At 48.0% G+C, this 24543-nt stretch overlaps 1 protein-coding gene across 1 annotated transcript in view; it reads left to right on the top strand.

Annotated features, from left to right (window-relative positions):
* Nucleotides 1-24543, top strand: part of LOC128699520 (probable E3 ubiquitin-protein ligase HECTD2) — a 97066-nt gene that overhangs the window by 58319 nt on the left and 14204 nt on the right. The window contains exons 3-4 of the mRNA XM_070098173.1: nucleotides 14114-14244; nucleotides 23696-23995. Coding sequence (XP_069954274.1) covers nucleotides 14114-14244; nucleotides 23696-23995 — 431 coding nt within the window. The remainder of the gene's footprint in view (nucleotides 1-14113; nucleotides 14245-23695; nucleotides 23996-24543) is intronic.

Consider the following 24543-nt stretch of genomic DNA (forward strand, 5'->3'; position numbering starts at 1 on the left):
AACAACAACACGTCCACCACCACCAACAACAACACGACCACCACCACCACCAACAACACGACCACCACCACCACCAACAACAACACGACCACCACCACCACCAACAACAACACGACCACCACCACCACCAACAACAACACGACCACCACCAACAACAACAAGAGCAACACCACGACCACCACCACCAACAACACGACGACCACCACCACTAACAACACGACCACCACCACCAACAACAACAACACGACCACCACCACCACCAACAACACGACCACCACCACCAACAACAAGACCACCACCACCACCAACAACAACAACACGACCACCACCAACAACAACACGACCACCACCAACAACAACACGACCACCACCAACAACAACACGACCACCACCAACAACAACACGACCACCACCAACAACAACACGACCACCACCAACAACAACACGACCACCACCAACAACAACACGACCACCAACAACAACAACACTACCACCAACAACAACAACACCACTACCACCACCACCACCACCAACAACAACACGACCACCACCAACAACAACACGACCACCACCACCAGGAGGCCTGGTCACAGACCGGGCCGCGGGGGCGTTGACCCCCGGAACTCTCTCCAGGTCCAGGTCCAGGTCTCCACCAACAACACGACCACCACCACTACCACCAACAACAACACGACCACCTAATTTATCAACATGTCGGTTCTCTGAACCATTCATCTACAAACACGACCACCAACAACACGACCACCACCACCACCACCAACAACACGACCACCACCACCAACAACAACACGACCACCACCACCAACAACAACAACACGACCACCACCACCGCCAACAACAACACGACCACCACCACCAACACGACCACCACCAACAACAACACGACGACCACCACCAACAACAACACGACCACCACCAACAACAAAACGACCACCACCACCACCAACAACACGACCACCACCACCACCAACAACAACACGACCACCACCACCAACAACACGACGACCACCACCAACAACAACAACACGACCACCACCACCACCAACAACAACACGACCACCACCACCAACAACAACACGACGACCACCACCAACAACAACAACACGACCACCACCACCAACAACAACACGACGACCACCACCAACAACAACACGACCACCACCACCAACAACAACACGACCACCACCACCAACAACAACAACTCGACCACCACCACCAACAACAACAACACGACCATCACCACCACCAACAACAACACGACCACTACCAACAACAACACGACCACCACCCCCACCATCACCAACAACAACAACACGACCACCACCACCACCAGCAGCAACAACAACAATTATAGGTCATGTCAACAGTGATAATTATAGGTCATGTCAACAGTGATAATTATAGGTCATGTCAACAGTGATAATTATAGGTTATGTCAACAGTGATAATTATAGGTCATGTCAACAGTGATAATTATAGGTTATGTCAACAGTGATAATTATAGGTTATGTCAACAGTGATAATTATAGGTCATGTCAACAATGATAATTATAGGTCATGTCAACAGTGATAATTATAGGTCATGTCAACAGTGATAATTATAGGTCATGTCAACAGTGATAATTATAGGTTATGTCAACAGTGATAATTATAGGTTATGTCAACAGTGATAATTATAGGTCATGTCAACAGTGATAATTATAGGTCATGTCAACAGTGATAATTATAGGTTATGTCAACAGTGATAATTATAGGTCATGTCAACAGTGATAATTATAGGTTATGTCAACAGTGATAATTATAGGTTATGTCAACAGTGATAATTATAGGTCATGTCAACAATGATAATTATAGGTCATGTCAACAATGATAATTATAGGTCATGTCAACAGTGATAATTATAGGTCATGTCAACAGTAATAATTATAGGTCATGTCAACAGTGATAATTATAGGTCATGTCAACAGTGATAATTATAGGACATGTCAACAGTGATAATTATAGGTCATGTCAACAGTGATAATTATAGGTCATGTCAACAGTGATAATTATAGGACATGTCAACAGTGATAATTATAGGTCATGTCAACAGTGATAATTATAGGTCATGTCAACAGTGATAATTATAGGTCATGTCAACAGTGATAATTATAGGTAATGTCAACAGTGATAATTATAGGTCATGTCAACAGTGATAATTATAGGTCATGTCAACAGTGATAATTATAGGTCATGTCAACAGTGATAACTATAGGTCATGTCAACAGTGATAATTATAGGTCATGTCAACAGTGATAATTATTGGTCATGTCAACAGTGATAACTATAGGTCATGTCAACAGTGATAACTATAGGTCATGTCAACAGTGATAATTATAGGTCATGTCAACAGTGATAATTATAGGTCATGTCAACAGTGATAACTATAGGTCATGTCAACAGTGATAACTATAGGTCATGTCAACAGTGATAATTATAGGTCATGTCAACAGTGATAATTATAGGACATGTCAACAGTGATAATTATAGGTCATGCCAACAGTGATAATTATAGGTCATGTCAACAGTGATAATTATAGGTCATGTCAACAGTGATAATTATAGGTCATGTCAACAGTGATAATTATAGGTCATGTCAACAGTGATAATTATAGGTCATGTCAACAGTGATAACTATAGGTCATGTCAACAGTGATAACTATAGGTCATGTCAACAGTGATAATTATAGGTCATGTCAACAGTGATAATTATAGGACATGTCAACAGTGATAATTATAGGTCATGTCAACAGTGATAATTATAGGTCATGTCAACAGTGATAATTATAGGTCATGTCAACAGTGATAATTATAGGTAATGTCAACAGTGATAATTATAGGTCATGTCAACAGTGATAATTATAGGTTATGTCAACAGTGATAATTATAGGTCATGTCAACAGTGATAACTATAGGTCATGTCAACAGTGATAATTATAGGTCATGTCAACAGTGATAATTATTGGTCATGTCAACAGTGATAACTATAGGTCATGTCAACAGTGATAACTATAGGTCATGTCAACAGTGATAATTATAGGTCATGTCAACAGTGATAATTATAGGTCATGTCAACAGTGATAACTATAGGTCATGTCAACAGTGATAACTATAGGTCATGTCAACAGTGATAATTATAGGTCATGTCAACAGTGATTATTATAGGTCATGTCAACGGTGATAACTATATGTCATGTCAACAGTGATAATTATAGGTCATGTCAACAGTGATAATTATAGGTCATGTCAACAGTGATAACTATAGGTCATGTCAACAGTGATAATTATAGGTCATGTCAACAGTGATAATTATAGGTCATGTCAACAGTGATAATTATAGGTCATGTCAACAGTGATAACTATAGGTCATGTCAACAGTGATAACTATAGGTCATGTCAACAGTGATAATTATAGGTCATGTCAACAGTGATTATTATAGGTCATGTCAACGGTGATAACTATATGTCATGTCAACAGTGATGATGGGTATACATATGAATGTATGGGATTATACTTGTGTTTATGAGAGTATATCTGTGTATGTATGATACATGTGTACTAGGGTATGCATGACTGTGCACGAGAGTACACATGTGTATGAGAGTACACATGTGTATGAGAGTACACATGTATGGGACACTGCTAGTGTACACACGTGCACAGGACTACTAGTGTACACCTGTACATGCAATTGCTAATGTACACATGGTTATGTGACCGCAAATGTACACATATAAGTGACTGCCGGTGAACGTATGTGCATATGACTACAGACACACGAGGGCCAGGAGCTGTGATTCGACCCCTGCAACCACACAGCAACGCCAGGTATTGATGAATCAACAGTGACATTCTCCCTCCCTCCCTTTGTTGACATGGTGACGTCACTAGAGGCATCGTGACGTCACTTGCTACATGACGTCACTGGCTACATGACGTCACTGGATGAGTTCTTACAGTGAAATCCGGCAGATTCCACAACATTCTTTCTTGTATATAATTCACTGTACATTATGTATATTTGATCAATATAACAATAATTTACATTAATATAACTACATCCAAAACTAAAGTTTTATGAATGAGGCGAAATTTTGAATTATAAACCTAAACCAGCACCATGGAGGCGCAGCCAGTGGCCACCCATGGCCCTCCAGAATTACAACTACTGATGCCAATAACAAAATCCCCCCAACAAACACAGAATACAACCTCGTTCATATTTGCTAATATACAGGGCCTTAAGCCATCCACCAACAACAAAATACCTTTTATCAGTGGACTTCTAGTGGAGTCTAATGCAATGTTTGCAGCCTTCACAGAGACTCACACAAAAGATCACTTTGACAGTGAAATATGGATAAGTGGTTACAACCTTTTTAGATGCGACAGAAAAAACAGGCAACAAGGGGGGGTTGGCCTGTATGTCAAAGAGTCCCTTATCTGCACGGAGTTGCTGAACACCACAAATGAGGTAGTTGAAGTTCTATCAGTAAAGATCGAGAACCAAAACCTAGTCATTGTGGTTGTATACAAGCCACCAGATGCAACATCCCAACAGTTCAAGGAACAGCTACTGAAAATCGATTACTGTTTGGAAAACCTTCCAGCTCCATCCCCAAACATCTTACTGCTTGGTGATCTCAACCTAAGGCATACAAAATGGAAGAATGTAGCAAATAATGTTATAGCTGAAACAATCCCCGGAGGTAGCGCAGATGAAAGGTCACACACACATGAGCTACTAAGTCTCTGCGAAAAACACACCTTAAGCCAGCAGATAGTGGAGCCAACAAGACTAGAAAACACACTTGACCTTATCTTCACAAATAATGAGGACCTGATAAGAGACATAAGAATATCAAAAACAACTAATTCTGATCACAATCTAATCGAAGTCCAGACGTACATGCATAGGGGTCCTGAACAGCAGAATGCATGTACCTGTGAAGGTGTCTTCACAAAATACAATTTCAACAACAAGAACATCAACTGGGACCAAGTAAACCATGTCCTAAACGAAACATGTTGGGAAGATGTCTTAAATGACATGGATCCAAACCAGTGCCTTGAAAGGATCAACTTCCTGGTAGCCGAAGCATGTTCTAGGCATATTCCCCTAAGAAAGAAGAAGAGCAGGAGTAAACTGGAGAGAAAAAGACGCTCCCTCTACAGAAGACGACGAAGAGTCACTGAGCTCCTCAGGAGTGCTAGAATATCTGATACACAAAAGGAGGCGCTGACCAGGGAAGTGGAAACTATCGAACTTAAGCTAAATGACTCTTACAGGAACCAGGAGAGGCAGGAGGAGCTTAAAGCTATTAGTGAAATTGAAAGAAATTCAAAATATTTCTTTTCATATGCCAAAAACAAGGCAAATACCACATCTAGTATCGGGCCCTTACTCAGACAGGATGGGACTTACACAGACGACAACAAGGAAATGAGTGAAATATTGAAATCCCAGTACGACTCTGTGTTTAGTGAACCACTAATCGGTCTGAGGATCGACGACCTAAATGATTTCTTCATGAATGAGCCTCAAAGCTCCATAAATGTATGCCAGATTTCCGACATTACCCTAACTCCGATAGATTTCGAAAAAGCCATTGACAACATGCCTATGCACTCAGCCCCGGGCCCAGACTCGTGGAACTCTGTTTTCATTAAGAACTGCAAGAAACCCCTCTCGCGTGCCCTAAGTACACTATGGAGGAGGAGCTTGGACATGGGTGAAATTCCACAGTCACTTAAAACAACGGATATAGCCCCGCTCCATAAAGGTGGCAGCAAAGCATTAGCTAAGAACTATAGACCAATAGCTCTGACGTCCCACATCATAAAAATCTTTGAAAGACTGCTAAGAAGCAGGATTGCAAATCACCTGGATTCCCAAAATCTGCACAATCCAGGGCAACATGGGTTCAGGGCAGGTCGCTCCTGCCTCTCACAACTACTGGATCACTATGACATGGCCTTGGATGCACTGGAAGAAAATCAGAATGCAGATGTAATATACACAGACTTTGCAAAAGCATTTGACAAATGCGATCATGGTGTAATAGCCCATAAAATACGTGCTAAAGGAATAACTGGGAAAGTGGGGAGATGGATCTTCAACTTCCTAACAAATCGAACACAAAGAGTAGTGGTCAACAGAGTTAAATCGGAGGCTGCCATAGTGAAGAGCTCTGTTCCACAAGGCACAGTACTCGCCCCCATCTTATTCCTTATCCTCATATCAGACAAAGACAGAGATATACACCACAGCACCGTATCATCCTTTGCGGATGATACTAGGATCTGCATGAGGCTGTCATCTGCTGAGGACGCGGTTAACCTCCAAGAAGATATAAACAAAGTTTTCCAGTGGGCAACGGTAAACAATATGATGTTCAATGAGGACAAATTCCAACTACTCCGTTATGGAAAACTGGAGGAGATAATAACTAGAACAGAGTATACTACTGACTCCGGCCATACAATAGAGCGGAAAAATAATGTAAGGGACCTGGGAGTAGTAATGTCTGAGGATCTCACTTTCAAGAATCACAACAGTGCCACGATCGCACGTGCAAAGAAAATGATAGGATGGATAATGAGAACTTTCAAAACGAGAGATGCCAAGCCCATGATGATCCTTTTCAAATCACTTGTTCTCTCTAGGCTGGAATACTGCTGTACATTAACATCTCCATACAAAGCAGGTGAAATCGCAGATCTAGAGAGTGTACAGAGATCCTTTACTGCACGTATAAGTTCTGTCAAGCACCTTAACTACTGGGAACGCTTGGAAGCACTTGACTTGTACTCGTTGGAACGCAGGAGGGAGAGATATATCATAATCTACACTTGGAAAATGTTGGAAGGAATGGTCCCAAATCTGCACACAGAAATCACTCCCTACGAAAGTAAAAGACTGGGCAGGCGATGCAAAATGCCGCCAATAAAAAGTAGGGGCGCCATTGGTACACTAAGAGAAAACACCATAAGTGTCCGGGGCCCAAAACTGTTCAACAGCCTCCCATCAAGCATTAGGGGAATTGCCAATAAACCCCTGGCTGCCTTCAAGAGAGAGCTGGACAGATACCTAAAGTCAGTGCCGGATCAGCCGGGCTGTGGCTCGTACGTCGGACTGCGTGCGGCCAGCAGTAACAGCCTAGTTGATCAGGCCCTGATCCATCGGGAGGCCTGGTCATGGACCGGGCCGCGGGGGCGTTGATCCCCGGAATAACCTCCAGGTAACCTCCAGGTATGCCCATCCCTTGTAGGGTAGGTGACACCTTGTGGCGGGGATGACACCTTGTGGCGGGGATGACACCTTGTGGCGGGGATGACACCTTGTGGCGGGGGTGACACCTTGTGGCAGGGATGACACCTTGTGGCGGGGGTGACACCTTGTGGCGGGGATGACACCTTGTGGCGGGGATGACACCTTGTGGCGGGGATGACACCTTGTGGCGGGGATGACACCTTGTGGCGGGGATGACACCTTGTGGCGGGGATGACACCTTGTGGCGGGGGTGACACCTTGTGGCAGGGATGACACCTTGTGGCGGGGATGACACCTTGTGGCGGGGATGACACCTTGTGGCGGGGATGACACCTTGTGGCGGGGGTGACACCTTGTGGCGGGGATGACACCTTGTGGCGGGGATGACACCTTGTGGCGGGGATGACACCTTGTGGCGGGGGTGACACCTTGTGGCGGGGATGACACCTTGTGGCGGGGATGACACCGTGTGGCGGGGATGACACCTTGTGGCGGGGATGACACCTTGTGGCGGGGATGACCCCTTGGGGTGGAGATGACACCTTGTGGCGGGGATGACACCTTGTGGCGGGGATGACACCTTGTGGCCGGCATGACACCTTGTGGGGGGCATGACACCTTGTGGCGGGGATGGCAGACCAGTGAGGCCTTGCTTGTGGCTAGGCCTGGGGACAGTTGGTCCCAAAGATGAGGAGGTCCTTGTGCCTCCTCCCATAGCAGACTTAGGTCTCAGACACTCCCTAAAGAGGGAGTCAAGGCCGGGCCACCACTTATAAAAGGCCCGGGCCACCACTTGTAAAAGGCCCGGGCCACCACTTGTAAAAGGCCCGGGCCACCACTTGTAAAAGGCCCGGGCCACCACTTGTAAAAGGCCCGGAGCACCACTTGTAAAAGGCCCGGGCCACCACTTGTAAAAGGCCCGGACCACCACTTGTAAAAGGCCCGGGCCACCACTTGTAAAAGGCCCGGACCACCACTTGAAAAGGCCCGGACCACCACTTGTAAAAGGCCCGGGCCACCACTTGTAAAAGGCCCGGACCACCACTTGTAAAAGGCCCGGGCCACCACTTGTAAAAGGCCCGGGCCACCACTTGTAAAAGGCCCGGACCACCACTTGTAAAAGGCCACCACTTGTAAAAGGCCCGGACCCGGGCCACTTGTAAAAGGCTTGTAAAAGGCCCGGGCCACCACTTGTAAAAGGCCCGGGCCACCACTTGCCCGGGCCGCCACCCCGGTCCGCCACCAAAAGGCCCGGGCCACCACTTGTAAAAGGCCCGGGCCGCCACTTGTAAAAGGCCCGGGCCACCACTTGTAAAAGGCCCGGGGCCACCCCTTGTAAAAGGTCCGGGCCACCGCTTGTAAAAGGCCCGAGCCGCCACTTGTAAAAGGCCAGGGCCACCGCTTGTAAAAGGCTCGGGCCACCACTTGTAAAAGGCCCGGACCACCACTTGTAAAAGGCCCGGACCACCACTTGTAAAAGGCCCGGACCACCACTTGTAAAAGGCCCGGGCCACCACTTGTAAAAGGCCCGGGCCACCACTTGTAAAAGGCTCGGGCCACCACTTGTAAAAGGCTCGGGCCACCACTTGTAAAAGGCCCGGGCCACCACTTGTAAAAGGCTCGGGCCACCACTTGTAAAAGGCTCGGGCCACCACTTGTAAAAGGCTCGGGCCACCACTTGTAAAAGGCTCGGGCCACCACTTGTAAAAGGCTCGGGCCACCACTTGTAAAAGGCCCGGGCCACCACTTGTAAAAGGCCCGGGCCACCACTTGTAAAAGGCTCGGGCCACCACTTGTAAAAGGCTCGGGCCACCACTTGTAAAAGGCTCGGGCCACCACTTGTAAAAGGCTCGGGCCACCACTTGTAAAAGGCTCGGGCCACCACTTGTAAAAGGCTCGGGCCACCACTTGTAAAAGGCCCGGGCCACCACTTGTAAAAGGCTCGGGCCACCACTTGTAAAAGGCCCGGGCCACCACTTGTAAAAGGCCCGGGCCGGGAGAATGCCGGCGAATAATAATAATAATAATAATAATAATAATAATAATAATAATAATAATAAACCTAATATAAATAAGTTAATATTTTAGGCTGTTAATTCGAAGGTTAATTTTGTAGATAAATATTCTGTTATATATATTATTGATCCTGTAATTAATGTAAGATCCAAGACAACGTTGATATTTATAGCAGGTTTGTGACGTCAGCCGTGACGTCAGCCGTGACGTCAGCCGTGACGTCAGCTGTGACGTCAGCCGTGACGTCCAACTGTTTTATGTATCTAATTTGTTTTAGTTTTTTTATTTTTGTTCAGCAGCACAGTTTATTATCACTATTATTTGTGTTGTTATTATTATTATTATTATTATTATTATTGAACAAAGTTAGGTTAATGGTCATATCCAGTTATTTTAGTCTCTCCTCATAGTTCAGTTGCATTAGGTTAGTAATTTAAGTTATGAGGTGTGGGTTTCATGGTGGTGGTGCGGACTCTATGTTAGGCCTCACGTGTGTCGTGTTCTTGGAGGTTCTGTAGGCCTCTGAACCCAGTTGTGAGGTTCTGCAGTTATGCGGTTGATGTGCACTTCTGGTGATATGTTAAGTGTGATGTTTACCCCAGAGCTTTCTTTTTGATTGATTTTTGAGTAATGAGTACCTCTTCTCTGTTTCCGGTCTTCTCTTACATTACATGGTCTGTAAGACTTTGCATTTGTTACTATAAGTGTGCGTGCGGGACCAGGAGCTATGAATCGACCCCTGTAACCACAATTAGGTGAGCACATACACACATACAGTGACCTACATGTATAGTGATGGCAAGTGATTGTTATTGATTGTATAAATGATTCACTGAGAGTCACAGCTACAACCATAGTGTCTGGAGGGAGGGAGGGAGGGAAGGAGGGAGGGAGGGAAGGAGGGAGGGAGGGAGGGAGTGACGGAGGGAGGGAGGGAAGGAGGTAGGGAGGGAAGGAAGGAGGGAGGGAAGGAGGGAGGGAGGGAAGGAGGGAGGGAAGGAGGGAGGGAAGGAGGGAAGGAGGGAGGGAAGGAGGGAAGGAGGGAGGGACGGAAGGAGGGAAGGAGGGAAGGAGGGAGGGAGGGAGGGAGGGAAGGAGGGAGGGATGGAGGGATGGAGGGAAGGAGGGAGGGAAGGAGGGAAAGAGGGATGGAGGGTGGGAGGGAAGGAGGGAAGGAGGGAGGGAAGGAGGGAGGGAGGATGGAAGGAGGGAGGGAGGGAGGGAGGGAAGGAGCGAAGGAGGGAGGGAAAGAGGGAGGGAAGTAGGGAAGGAGGGAGTGAAGGAGGGACGGAGTGAGGGAAGGAGTGAGGGAAGGAGGGAAGGAGGGAGGGAGGGAGGGAGGGAAGGAGGGAAGGAGGGAGGGAAGGAGGGAGGGAGGGAAGGAGGGAAGGAGGGAGGGAAGGAGGGAGGGAAAGAGGGAGGGAGGGAAGGAGGGAGGAAGGGAAGGAGGTAGGGAGGAAGGGAAGGAGGGAGGGAGGGAAGGAGGGAGGGAAGGAGGTAAGGAGGGAGGGAGGGAGGGAGGGAAGGAGGGAAGGAGGGAGGGAAGGAGGGAGGGAGGGAAGGAGGGAAGGAGGGAAGGAGGGAGGAGGAGGGAGGGAAGGAAGGAGGGAAGGAGGGATGGAGGGAGGGATGGAGGGAGGGAGGGAGGGATGGAGGGAAAGAGGGAGGGAGGGAGGGAGGGAAGGGAGGGAGGGAGGGAAGGAGGGAGGGAGGGACGGAGGGAGGAGGGAGGGAGGGAGGGAGGGAAGGAGAGAGGGAAGGAGGGAAGGAGGGAGGGAGGGAAGGAGGGAGGGAGGGAAGGAGGGAGGGAGGGAAGGAGGGAAGGAGGGAGGGAGGGAGGGAAGGAGGGAGGGAGGGAGGGAGGGAGGGAGGGAGGGAGGGAGGGAAGGAGGGAAGGAGGGAAGGAGGGAGGGAGGGAAGGAGGGAAGGAGGGACGGAGGGAAGGAGGGAGGGAGGGAGGGAGGGAGGGAGGGAAGGAGGGAGGGAGGGAGGGAGGGAGGGAGGGAGGGAGGGAGGGAGGGAGGGAGGGAGGGAGGGAGGGAGGAGGGAGGGAGGGAGGGAGGGAGGGAGGGAGGGAGGGAGGGAGGGAGGGAGGGAAGGAAGGGAGGAGGGAGGGAGGGAAGGAGGGAAGGAGGGAGGGAGGGAAGGAGGGAAGGAGGGAAGGAGGGAGGGAGGGAGGGAGGAGGGAGGGAGGGAGGGAGGGAGGGAGGGAGGAGGGAAGGAGGGAGGGAGGGAAGGAGGGATGGAGGGAGGCAGGGATGGAGGGAAGGAGGGAGGGAAGGAGGGAGGGAGGGAGGGAGGAGGGAGGGAGGGAAGGAGGGAGGGAGGGAGGGAGGGAGGGAAGGAGGGAAGGAGGGAGGGAGGAGGGAGGGAAGGAGGGAGGGAGGGAGGGAGGGAAGGAGGGAGGGAGGGAAGGAGGGAGGGAGGGAGGAGGGAAGGAGGGAGGGGAGGGAGGGAGGGAGGGAAGGAGGGGGAGGGAGGGAAGGAGGGAGGGAGGGAGGGAAGGAGGGAGGGAGGGAGGGAGGGAGGGAGGGAAGGAGGGAGGGAGGGAGGAGGGAGGGAAGGAGGGAGGGAGGGAGGGAGGGAAGGAGGGAGGGAGGGAGGGAGGGAAGGAGGGAGTAAGGGAAGGAGGGAGGGAGGGACGGAGGGAGGGAGGGAGGGAGGAGGGAAGGAGGGAGGGAGGGAAGGAGGGAGGGAGGGAGGGAGGGAGGGAGGGAAGGAGGGAGGGAGGGAGGGAAGGAGGGAAGGAGGGAGGGAGGGAAGGAGGGAGGGAGGGAGGGAAGGAGGGAGGGAGGGAGGGAGGGAGGGAGGGAGGGAAGGAGGGAGGGAGGGAGGAGGGAGGGAGGGAGGGAGGGAGGGAGGAGGAGGGAGGGAGGGAGGGAGGGAGGGAGGGAGGGAGGGAAGGAGGGAGGAGGGAGGGAGGGAGGGAGGGAAGGAGGGAGGGAGGGAGGGAGGGAAGGAGGGAGGGAGGGAGGGAGGGAGGGAGGGAGGGAGGGAAGGAGGGAAGGAGGGAGGGATGGAGGGAGGGAAGGAGGGAGGGAGGGAGGGAAGGAGGGAGGGAAGGAGGGAAGGAGGGAGGGAAGGAGGGAAGGAGGGAAGGAGGGTGGCAGGGAGGGTTGGAGGTAGAGAGGGAGGGAGGGTGGGAGGGAGGGAGGGAGGGTTGGAGGTAGAGAGGGAGGGAGGGAGGGTGGGAGGGAGGTAGGGAGGGAGAGTTGGAGGTAGAGAGGGAGGGAAGGTGGGAGGGAGGAAGGGAGGAAGGAGGGAAGGAGGGAGGGAGGGAAGGAGGGAGGGAGGGAGGGAAGGAGGGAGGAGGGAGGGAGGGAGGGAGGGAAGGAGGGAGGGAGGGGGAGGAAGGGAGGGAGGGAGGGAGGGAGGGAAGGAGGGAAGGAGGGAGGGAAGGAGGGAAGGACGGAGGGAGGGAGGAGGGAAGGAGGGAGGGAAGGAGGGAGGGAAGGAGGGAGGAGGGAAGGAGGGAGGGAGGAGGGAGGGAGGGAGGGAGGGAGGGAGGGAGGGAGGAGGGAGGGAGGGAGGGAGGGGGAGGAGGGAGGAGGGAAGGGAGGGAGGGAAGGAGGGAGGGAGGGAAGGAGGAGGGAGGGAGGGAGGGAGGGAGGGAGGGAGGGAGGGAAGGGGGAGGGAAGGAGGGAGGGAGGGAGGGAGGGAAGGGAGGGAGGGAGGGAGGGAGGGAGGGAAGGAGGGAGGGAAGGAGGGAGGGAAGGAGGGAGGGAAGGAAGGAGGGAAGGAGGGAGGGAAGGAGGAAGGGAAGGAGAGAGGGAGGGAGGGAAGGAGGGAAGGAAGGAAGGAGGGAAGGAGGGAGAGAGGGAAGGGAGGGAGGGAGGGAGGGAGGGAAGGAGGGAGGGAGGGAGGGAGGGAGGGAGGGAGGGAGGGAGGGAAGGAGGGAGGGAAGGGAGGGAGGGAGGGAGGGAGGGAGGGAAGGAGAGAGGGAGGGAGGGAAGGAGGGAGGGAGGGAGGGAGGGAAGGAGGGAAGGAGGGAGGGAGGGAGGGAGGGAGGGAGGGAGGGAGGGAGGGAGGGAGGGAGGGAGGGAAGGAGGGAGGGAGGGAGGGAGGGAGGGAAGGAGGGAGGGAGGGAAGGAGGGAAGGAGGGAGGGAGGGAGGGAGGGAAGGAGGGAGGAGAGGGAGGGAGGGAAGGAAGGAGGGAAGGAGGGAGGGAGGGAGGGAGGGAGGGAGGGAGGGAAGGAGGGAGGGAGGAAGGAGGGAGGGAGGGAGGGAAGGAGGGAGGGAGGAGGGAGGGAAGGAGGGAGGGAGGGAGGAGGGAGGGAGGGAAGGAGGGAAGGAGGGAGGGGGGGAAGGGGAGGGAGGGAGGGAAGGAGGGAAGGGAGGGAGGGAGGGAAGGAGGGAAGGAGGGAAGGAGGGAAGGAGGGAGGGAGGGAAGGAGGGAAGGAGGGAAGGAGGGAGGGAGGGAAGGAGGGAAGGAGGGAAGGAGGGAAGGAGGGAAGGAGGGAGGGAAGGAGGGAAGGAGGGAAGGAGGGAAGGAGGGAAGGAGGGAGGGATGAAAGGACAGAAAGGGAGGAGAGGAAACAGCAATAACAGTGTGTTTAAAGAGTGTATGTATAAGAGTTGTGATGAGAGAAGAGCAATAGAAGGAGAGACGAGAAGTGGAGGGGAAGAAGAAAAGTCATAAAATGGGAGAAAAGGAAGAGCAGAGAGGGGAGAAAAATGAGACAAGAGAGGGGGGAGAGGAGAGGTAAGTGAATGCAAGTTTCGTGACCTGCCTTCCCCTGACCTGTGACCTGTGACCCTAACAGTGACCATGGAAGGCAGCAACACCCGCCTGCGGCAGGTGTGTCCCTACTGTGGCACCTTCTACAACACTGGTGCCAACACTGACGTGCGGCTACGACGGGGCAGAGACTACCGTCTGGAACTACCCCAGATAGTGAGTACCCAAACCCTTACGCTTTTACAGCTTCCCGGTGTGTATATAACAAGAACCGCATGAGAAATAATGCATGCAAAAATAACTACGTTGGGGGGGGGGGGTAAATGTCCTTTCAAAAATTTTCTCTTATACGTCTAAAATAATTTTTTTTTCATTTGTGTTAATGTAAAAATTAATAATTTTGTACCAAAAGTACCTTAGGAAACTTACCTGACCTTATTATAACAAGCGCAATTTAATTTAGCCTAATCCATCTAAATATATTTTAGATAAGTTTACAATAATTTAATAATAATCAAACACAATGAAATACATTTTTTCGTTAGGTTCAGAATGACTTGCGAAATTATTGCATACACAAATTTTCGCTTGTCTTGTTCGGCAAGAAGAGCATTGCTATTTAAGCCAAACAGCAAGTTTTACCTATTCGGCACGATATATATATATATATATATATATATATATATATATATATATATATATATATATATATATATATATATATATATATATATATATATGCAAAACAACCACTGTGAAAGAATAGAGAAATTCCAAGCGCTTTCGTGACTACTCACATTATCAAGGAACAATGAAAGTAAAGCATCAAAGGAAGGTATATAAAGGGTCTAGCCCACACCTCACTATCAGATCCCACAACAAAGGAACACCTGACACGCCACTCATAAGAAAGGGAACACTGCAGCAGGCCCGCTGGCCCAACTAGACAGGTCCTTCACACAACCCACCAACAAACAATCCTCCCTAACAGAGCAAAATGGTTCAGATATGTTGATATTTTGTGTCTTATGCCCAAGAATGTAGATATACACTATTTCCTTGGCAAATTAAATAACTTAACTCATTCTATAAACTTTACTGTTGAGTTTGAGGAAAATAACTCATTGCCTTTTCTAGATGTTTTAATTATTAAGGGTAATAATGAATTCAAATTTAAAATTTACAGAAAACCTACAAATAACTGTTCCTATGTCCACTATTATTCCTCGCATCAAGATAGAGTCAAACTGTCTGTTTTCTCATCAATGTTTTTGAGAACTTTACGAATTTGTAGTCCTGAGTTCATAGTTGAGGAAATATCCAAAATTTATGAAATAGGTAATGATTTAAAATACCCAAGAAATGTAATTGATAAATCTTTTAAAGTTGCTAGAAATACTTTTTACAATCCAAAAAGGGACAACCAGCCTTATTCAACTAAAAATATGTTGGTTCTCCCTTACCATGAAAACTTGGTTGATATGCCTTCTCTTCTTAAGACTTTTAATATTAAAGTTGTATTAAAAAATCTTGATACAGTAAAAAAAACTTTTGATAAAGAATTCCCCCCAAAATGCTGATGGATATGTCTATAAGATTCCTTGTAAAATTTGCCATAAAGTTTATTACTGTCAAACTGGTAAAAATCTCGAACTAAGATTAAAACAACATAAATATAGCATTAGAACTGGACAAGATTCCAATGCTCTATTTATTCATGTAAGAGATTTTAACCATCCAATTGATTTTCAAAAAGTTGAGAAAGTAGTATCAAGCAAGTCCATGGTCGACAGGAATATAATTGAATCTGTTTCATAAAAAGCAGTTTTGACAATAATATGAATATTTCCTTTGGTTTATATAAATTAGATCCATTTATAATTAATAGAATTTGGGAAGAATTTAATAATACATTGGACAAATAATAATTTTTAAAATTCTTATTTCTTTGGTAGAATTGTTTGTTGGTGGGTTGTGTGAAGGACCTGTCTAGTTGGGCCAGCGGGCCTGCTGCAGTGTTCCCTTTCTTATGAGTGGCGTGTCAGGTGTTCCTTTGTTGTGGGATCTGATAGTGAGGTGTGGGCTAGACCCTTTATATACCTTCCTTTGATGCTTTACTTTCATTGTTCCTTGATAATGTGAGTAGTCACGAAAGCTCTTGGAATTTCTCTATTCTTTCACAGTGGTTGTTTTGCACACACACACACACACATACACACACACACACACACACACACACACATATATATATATATTAGTTTGTGGGGTGAGTTGTGCCAAGGACCTTTCCAAGTTGGCTCGCCGCGCGTCACGTGTTTAAACCGTTGTGGGATCTGATAGAGGTGCCGACCAGACCCCTTATATAGCTTCTCTGATGCTTTACTTTCATAGTTCCTTGATAATGTGAGTAGTCACGAAAGCGCTTGGAATTTCTCTATTCTTTCAGAGTGGTTGTTTTGCATATTCTGAAATCACCTGTTTACTGTGATCTTATTGCATATATATATATATATATATATATAGATATATATATATATATATATATATATATATATATATATATATATATATATATATATATATTTAAGTTAGTCATCTGAACTTTAAGTCGCCGTATATTATCGTACGCAAGTTTTCATTTATTAATAGTATGATATATCCGGGTAGTTCCAGTAGGCGCTGAATAATTCAACCTTCATTGACTAAATTTCTAGATTTTCAAAAGGATCAATAGTTAGTTTAGACGGCAGACAGTTGTGGTTGTTCACACACAACAGAGAACGTCAGATCAACGTTTGTTTGCAGTCATCTAGTTAGGTGTGTGCTAGATCCTAATAACTTCTAGGTAGGTCAGTAAACTACCGCTGCTATCATCCAGGTCATCTAGGTAGGTCAGTAAACTACCGCTGCTATCATCCAGGTCATCTAGGTAGGTCAGTAAACTACCGCTGCTATCATCCAGGTCATCTAGGTAGGTCAGTAAACTACCGCTGCTATCATCCAGGTCATCTAGGTAGGTCAGTAAACTACTGCTGCTATCATCCAGGTCATCTAGGTAGGTCAGTAAACTACCGCTGCTATCATCCAGGTCATCTAGGTAGGTCAGTAAACTACTGCTGCTATCATCCAGGTCATCTAGGTAGGTCAGTAAACTACTGCTGCTATCATCCAGGTCATCTAGGTAGGTCAGTAAACTACCGCTGCTATCATCCAGGTCATCTAGGTAGGTCAGTAAACTACTGCTGCTATCATCCAGGTCATCTAGGTAGGTCAGTAAACTACCGCTGCTATCATCCAGGTCATCTAGGTAGGTCAGTAAACTACCGCTGCTATCATCCAGGTCATTAAAACACTCTCACTATACAATTATACATTAAAACACTCACTATACAAGTATACATTAAAACACTCACTATACAAGTATACATTAAAACACTCACTATACAAGTATACATTAAAACACTCACTATACAAGTATACATTAAAACACTCACTATACAAGTATACATTAAAACACTCACTATACAAGTATACATTAAAACACTCACTATACAAGTATACATTAAAACACAAACATTAACAATGAAGAATACATAAACACATGAGATAATATCTAACATAAGGTGAACACTCCCACAATCAGGTCATGACAGGTATTCAGGTCACTTGAATTATATTCTGCAGATATTACGACACAATATTATGTCAGGTTCAGGTTCCATCTTCTCCCAGATATTTATCTAAAATTTAAAAATATGTTTCAAATTATTAAAAATTTAGATACTAAGACTTATAGAAGAATTTGATATATAATAAAACATTAAATTCAAATTTAGGTATATTAAATTAATTAATATAAGATAACTTTACAGTATAATTATATTTAACATTAACAAGGATAATATAACATTGGTAAAGTATATTATATATAGTTTCCTGTCCAAATTATTCTGATGGTTATTAATTTACGATGTTGTGATTCAGTAGTTATGGAAATTTGTAAGATTTATAATACTTGTATAAGAAGATAGAAAGAAGAGCAGGAAGAATGTTGTCCCGCTACTGGTCAGAAGTTATTGTATTGAGATGGTTGGAAAACTTAAACCTGGTTGTAAAGACCACACTGGTAAGCCAGTCCTAGTATTATTATTATTATTATTATTGCTATTATTATTATTATTATTATTATTATTATTATCAATATCACTGTTATTATTATTGCTTCTTGCTTGACACAGTGGCTTCACAGTGGCTTCACAGTGGCTTCACTGTGGCTTCACTGTGGCTTCACTGTGGCTTCACTGTGGCTTCACTGTGGCTTCACAGTGGCTTCACTGTGGCTTCACTGTGGCTTCACTGTGGCTTCACTGTGGCTTCACAGTGGCTTCACTGTGGCTTCACTGTGGCTTCACAGTGGCTTCACAGTGGCTTCACAGTGGCTTCACTGTGGCTTCACTGTGGCTTCACAGTGGCTTCACTGTGGCTTCACTGTGGCTTCACAGTGGCTTCACAGTGGCTTCACTGTGGCTTCACTGTGGCTTCACAGTGGCTTCACTGTGGCTTCACTGTGGCTTCACAGTGGCTTCACTGTGGCTTCACTGTGGCTTCACAGTGGCTTCACAGTGGCTTCACTGTGGCTTCACAGTGGCTTCACAGTGGCTTCACAGTTCCTGGAAGACGTTGTTTGTTTATTTTCTTTGTTTATGACTCACCTTTTTAACTCTGGATTTTATTGTGTGTGCGTGTCTCTGTGTGGGATTTATACACGCACATATGTGCACACACAGTCACATCAAACCAGCCGGGTTTTGGTCACGTGACCCTACACGTATCCCCCCCCTCCCACCATCCCCCCGGAGCGACCTTATGATCTAGTGCTGTAATGACCATAATTATATTCACCAGAAGTGGTTCTGCCTTGGCAATTACCCCCCCCCCAACACACACACAGTCATGAAGTTTGGGGAAGGATAAAGAAGACCGCAGACGGAGTACAGCCTAGGTCAAAGACTTCAAAACTCACTCAAGGATCTTGGGGCGAGCATCATACCGAGCATATCTTCTGAGGCGCACATCGACCAAGTAACTGCTGCAGCATATGGGCGCCTGGCAAACCTAAGAATAGCATTCCGACATTTAAGTAAGGAGTCATTCACGACACTGTACATCGTGTAGGTCAGGCCCATATTGGAGTATGCAGCACCAGTATAGAGCCCACACCTGGTTAAGCACATCAAGAAATTAGAGAAAGTGCAAAGGTTTGCAACAAGACTATCCCCGGAGCCGAGGGGTATGTCCTACGAGAGGTTAAGGGAACTTAACCTGACAACACTGGAGGACACGAGGGGTAGAGGGGACATGATAACGACGTATAAAATACTGGGAGGAATTGACAAAGTGGATAGGATGCTCCAGAGATGGGACACAGCAACAAAGGATCACAGTTGGAAGTTGAAGACTCAGATGAGTCACAGGAATGTTAGGAAGTATTTCTCTAGCCATAGAGTTGTCAGGAAGTGGAATAGTCTGGAGAGTGATGTAGTGGAGGCAGGATCCATACATAGCTTTAAGAAGAGGTATGAGGTGCAGGGAGAGATTGGACCTAGCAGCGACCAGCGAAGAGGCGAGGCCAGGAGCTATGCCCCGATCCCTGCAAGCACAAATAGGTGAGCACATATACACACACATACGAGCAAACACACACACACACACAAACACACACACACAAACACACACACACACACACACACACACACACACACACACACACACACACACACACACACACACACACACACACACACACACAAACAAACACACACATACACACACACACACACACAGTGAACAACGCCACATACTCGTCTCCACGCATGTAGCGTTGATCACTGTGATGTATAAGTGAATCATGAAGGTGACCCAGGATGGACTCACATATTTTCATCACTAACAACAGCCACCAGTCCATAATCTAGTTGTGGGAAAAAGAAACAAGACCTTTTATACAACACAATTGACGTTCCTCGGTTCGACACCCTCCCACCAGGCTGCCCTGGCTGCCTTCAAGACCCCTGGCTGCCTTCAAGACCCCTTCCTGCCTTCAAGACCCCTGGCTGCCTTCAAGACCCCTTCCTGCCTTCAAGACCCCTTCCTGCCTTCAAGACCCCTGGCTGCCTTCAAGACCCCTTCCTGCCATCAAGACCCCTGGCTGCCTTCAAGACCCCTTCCTGCCTTCAAGACCCCTTCCTGCCTTCAAGACCCCTGGCTGCCTTCAAGACCCCTTCCTGCCTTCAAGACCCCTGGCTGCCTTCAAGACCCCTTCCTGCCTTCAAGACCCCTGGCTGCCTTCAAGACCCCTTCCTGCCTTCAAGACCCCTTCCTGCCTTCAAGACCCCTGGCTGTCTTCAAGACCCCTTCCTGCCATCAAGACCCCTGGCTGCCTTCAAGACCCCTTCCTGCCTTCAAGACCCCTGGCTGCCTTCAAGACCCCTTCCTGCCTTCAAGACCCCTGGCTGCCTTCAAGACCCCTTCCTGCCTTCAAGACCCCTTCCTGCCTTCAAGACCCCTGGCTGCCTTCAAGACCCCTTCCTGCCATCAAGACCCCTGGCTGCCTTCAAGACCCCTTCCTGCCTTCAAGACCCCTTCCTGCCATCAAGACCCCTGGCTGCCTTCAAGACCCCTTCCTGCCTTCAAGACCCCTTCCTGCCATCAAGACCCCTGGCTGCCTTCAAGACCCCTTCCTGCCATCAAGACCCCTTCCTGCCTTCAAGACCCCTTCCTGCCTTCAAGACCCCTTCCTGCCTTCAAGACCCCTTCCTGCCTTCAAGACCCCTTCCTGCCATCAAGACCCCTTCCTGCCTTCAAGACCCCTTCCTGCCTTCAAGACCCCTTCCTGCCTTCAAGACCCCTTCCTGCCTTCAAGACCCCTTCCTGCCTTCAAGACCCCTTCCTGCCTTCAAGACCCCTTCCTGCCTTCAAGACCCCTTCCTGCCATCAAGACCCCTGGCTGCCTTCAAGACCCCTTCCTGCCATCAAGACCCCTTCCTGCCTTCAAGACCCCTTCCTGCCTTCAAGACCCCTTCCTGCCTTCAAGACCCCTTCCTGCCATCAAGACCCCTTCCTGCCTTCAAGACCCCTTCCTGCCTTCAAGACCCCTTCCTGCCTTCAAGACCCCTTCCTGCCTTCAAGACCCCTAGCTGCCTTCAAGACCCCTGGCTGCCTTCAAGACCCCTAGCTGCCTTCAAGACCCCTGGCTGCCTTCAAGACCCCTGGCTGCCTTCAAGAGGGAGCTGGACAGCTACCTAGTCAGCACCTGACCAGCTGGGCTGTGGTTCGTACGTCGATTTGCGTGCGACCAACAGTAACAGCCTGGTTGATTAGGCCCTGATCCCCCACGAGGCCTGGTCACGGACCGGGCCGCGGGGGCGCTGACCCCCGGAAGACCCTCCAGATAGACCAAGTAATCCGCACTGCGTAAGGACGACTCAGTGGTGACACTAGTTCCTGGTACTTTGTACGTGTTATTGAACACTGAATATATTATTTTTTGGTAAGTAACATCAACAACAGACAAAGTTAACATATTATTATTATTATTATTATCAAAAAGAAGCGCTAAACCACAAGGGCTATACAGCGCTGCGAAAGTTAACATAGACAGGACGCACTAACATGATCTTCAGAGGTCAACACAGACCAAACACATATTAACATGAGCTACGTACAAGGTTAACATGAACAAATGCATTAACAGGCAAATGAACAAGAATAAAGAACAGAAGAAGAACAAGGCATGTACAGGAAAATATGATAGAAAACGATGAACAAATGAAAGAGAGAGATGCACGGACAGTATGGTAGAGAGAGTGAGAGAGAGAGAGAGAGAGAGAGAGAGAGAGAGAGAGAGAGAGAGAGAGAGAGAGAGAGAGAGAGAGAGAGAGAGAGAGAGAGAGAGAGAGAGAGAGAGAGAGAACTAGAGACAGAACAAGAACAAACATTTTTATGTACTTGTACCAGCAAGGACAGTCCTCCTCCCTTGTCCCTTCTCTTCCTTGTCGTCTCCTCCTCCTCCTCCCTTGTCCCTTCTCTTCCTTGTCGTCTCCTCCTCCTCCTCCTCCTCTTCCTTACCTCTCGTCGATGGTCTCCCAGACTATTGAAAGGGGGGGGGGGAGATCGATGACATAGCTGAAGGTTGCTTTCAGTACCACTACACACGCTATGTCAGTTCCAGAGTACCTCCACACACGCAACGGAAGCTTCAGAGTACAACTACACACGCTATGCCAATTCCAGAGTACATCCGTACACGCTACGTTCACTTCAGAGTACCCCTACCCACGCTATGTCAATTCCAGAGTAAATCCGTACAGGCTACGGGAGCTTCAGAGTACATCTAAAAACGTTGTTAGAGCTCCAGAGTTCCTCTATACACGCTACGCGAGCTTCAGAGTACGTCTAAACTCGCTATGTAAGCCCCAGAGTTCCTCTACACACGCTACGCAAGCTTCAGAGTACGTCTAAACTCGCTATGGAAACGCCAGAGTTCCTCTATACACGGTACGCGAGCTTCAGAGTACGTCTAAACTCGCTATGGAAACGCCAGAGTTCCTCTATACACGGTACGCGAGCTTCAGAGTACGTCTAAATTCGCTATGGAAACGCCAGAGTTCCTCTATACACGGTACGCGAGCTTCAGAGTACGTCTAAACTTGCTAAGGAAGCGCCAGAGTTCCTCTACACACGCTACGCGAGCTTCAGAGTACGTCTAAACTCGCTATGGAAGCGCCAGAGTTCCTCTACACACGCTACGCGAGCTTCAGAGTACGTCTAAACTCGCTATGGAAACGCCAGAGTTCCTCTATACACGGTACGCGAGCTTCAGAGTACGTCTAAACTCGCTAAGAACGCGCCAGAGTTCCTCTACGCACGCTACGCGAGCTTCAGAGTACGTCTAAACTCACTAAGGAAACGCCAGAGTTCCTCTACACACGCTACGCGAGCTTCAGAGTACGTCTAAACTCGCTAAGGAAGCACCAGAGTTCCTCTACACACGCTACGCGAGCTTCAGAGTACGTCTAAACTTGCTAAGGAAGCGCCAGAGTTCCTCTACACACGCTACGCGAGCTTCAGAGTACGTCTAAACTCACTAAGGAAGCGCCAGAGTTCCTCTACACACGCTACGCGAGCTTCAGAGTACGTCTAAACTCACTAAGGAAGCGCCAGAGTTCCTCTACACACGCTACGCGAGCTTCAGAGTACGTCTAAACTCGCTAAGGAAGCGCCAGAGTTCCTCTACACACGCTACGCGAGCTTCAGAGTACGTCTAAACTCGCTAAGGAAGCGCCAGAGTTCCTTTACGCTCTACGGGCACTTGTCGTGTAATATAATCAACATGTCATTTTAGAAACCCGACAAGTTGATAAATTAAACACTTGTGCAACACTTGGGTCATCATATAACTAAGATCCGCGTCAGGAAACCTGACGTAACTCGTGACGTACGTACAGTACTACATCTAATAATACTGTGTAGATTATTCTACGTATATACTGAAGCAATATGTGTCTGATTAGATCATATTTAATAATGATTACTGACCAATTTCAGATTCTGAAAAAATGTTAAATATGTTTCAGAACACTGATAAGAAGATCTTAATTTATAACAGGAAGTGGAGAACAGATCCAGATTTGGAGGTCTGGGTAACTTCATGATCAGTCGTTTTGGAGGATTCAACTTCCACGGTAGCTCCAACAACAACAACAGCACTAGCAACAGCAGCAGCAGCAGTAGCAGTAGCAATTATATCAGCAGCAGCAGCAGTAGCAGCAGCAGCAGTGGTGGTGGGGCGGTCACAGAGGACTGGGAGACATGTCAGACACTCAGTGGTGGTATCCTGGCACCCATTAACGACTCCACGGCCTTCAGAGTTGGTTCAGGCAGCTCCCTACCACCTATCAGAAGACAGGTAAGTCTACCCTTCTTGTTGTAGCCGTGAGAGGATGTATCAAGTGATATCACGTTTTCTTTGAACCTTTAATAAATCATACCACGGGTGGGAATAGAACCCGCGGTCAGAGACTCATAAAACTCCTGACCGGCTTTGTTTGCACTGGGTTTGTTTACAATCGTGTCATTACGATTTCGTGAGTCAACCTTTAATGAGTTTATTTAGGTCCAGGTATACCTAGAGAGGGTTTTGGGGGTCGACGCCCCCACGGCCAGGTCTGTGACACAGTAACATGCAATAATTACGAACAAGCGATACAAGATGTAAAAACAACCACAGGGGGAGTTGAATATTATCTCTAGGCCTTTCGTGTTGCAATCAACACATCATCAGGAGCTTGCAATGTTGCAGAAATGTGCAGGAAGTAAACAGATTAGTTCAGGAGAACGTTTTGGACGTCCTGATGATATATTGATTGCAACATGAAAGTCAGAACTAATATTGAACTCCCCCCCCGTGGTTGCTGTGCATAGTAACATATGTAAATTACCCAGCAGGATAACCCA

Source organism: Cherax quadricarinatus, chromosome 61, assembly GCF_038502225.1.
Source record: "Cherax quadricarinatus isolate ZL_2023a chromosome 61, ASM3850222v1, whole genome shotgun sequence".
Taxonomy (NCBI): domain Eukaryota; kingdom Metazoa; phylum Arthropoda; class Malacostraca; order Decapoda; family Parastacidae; genus Cherax; species Cherax quadricarinatus.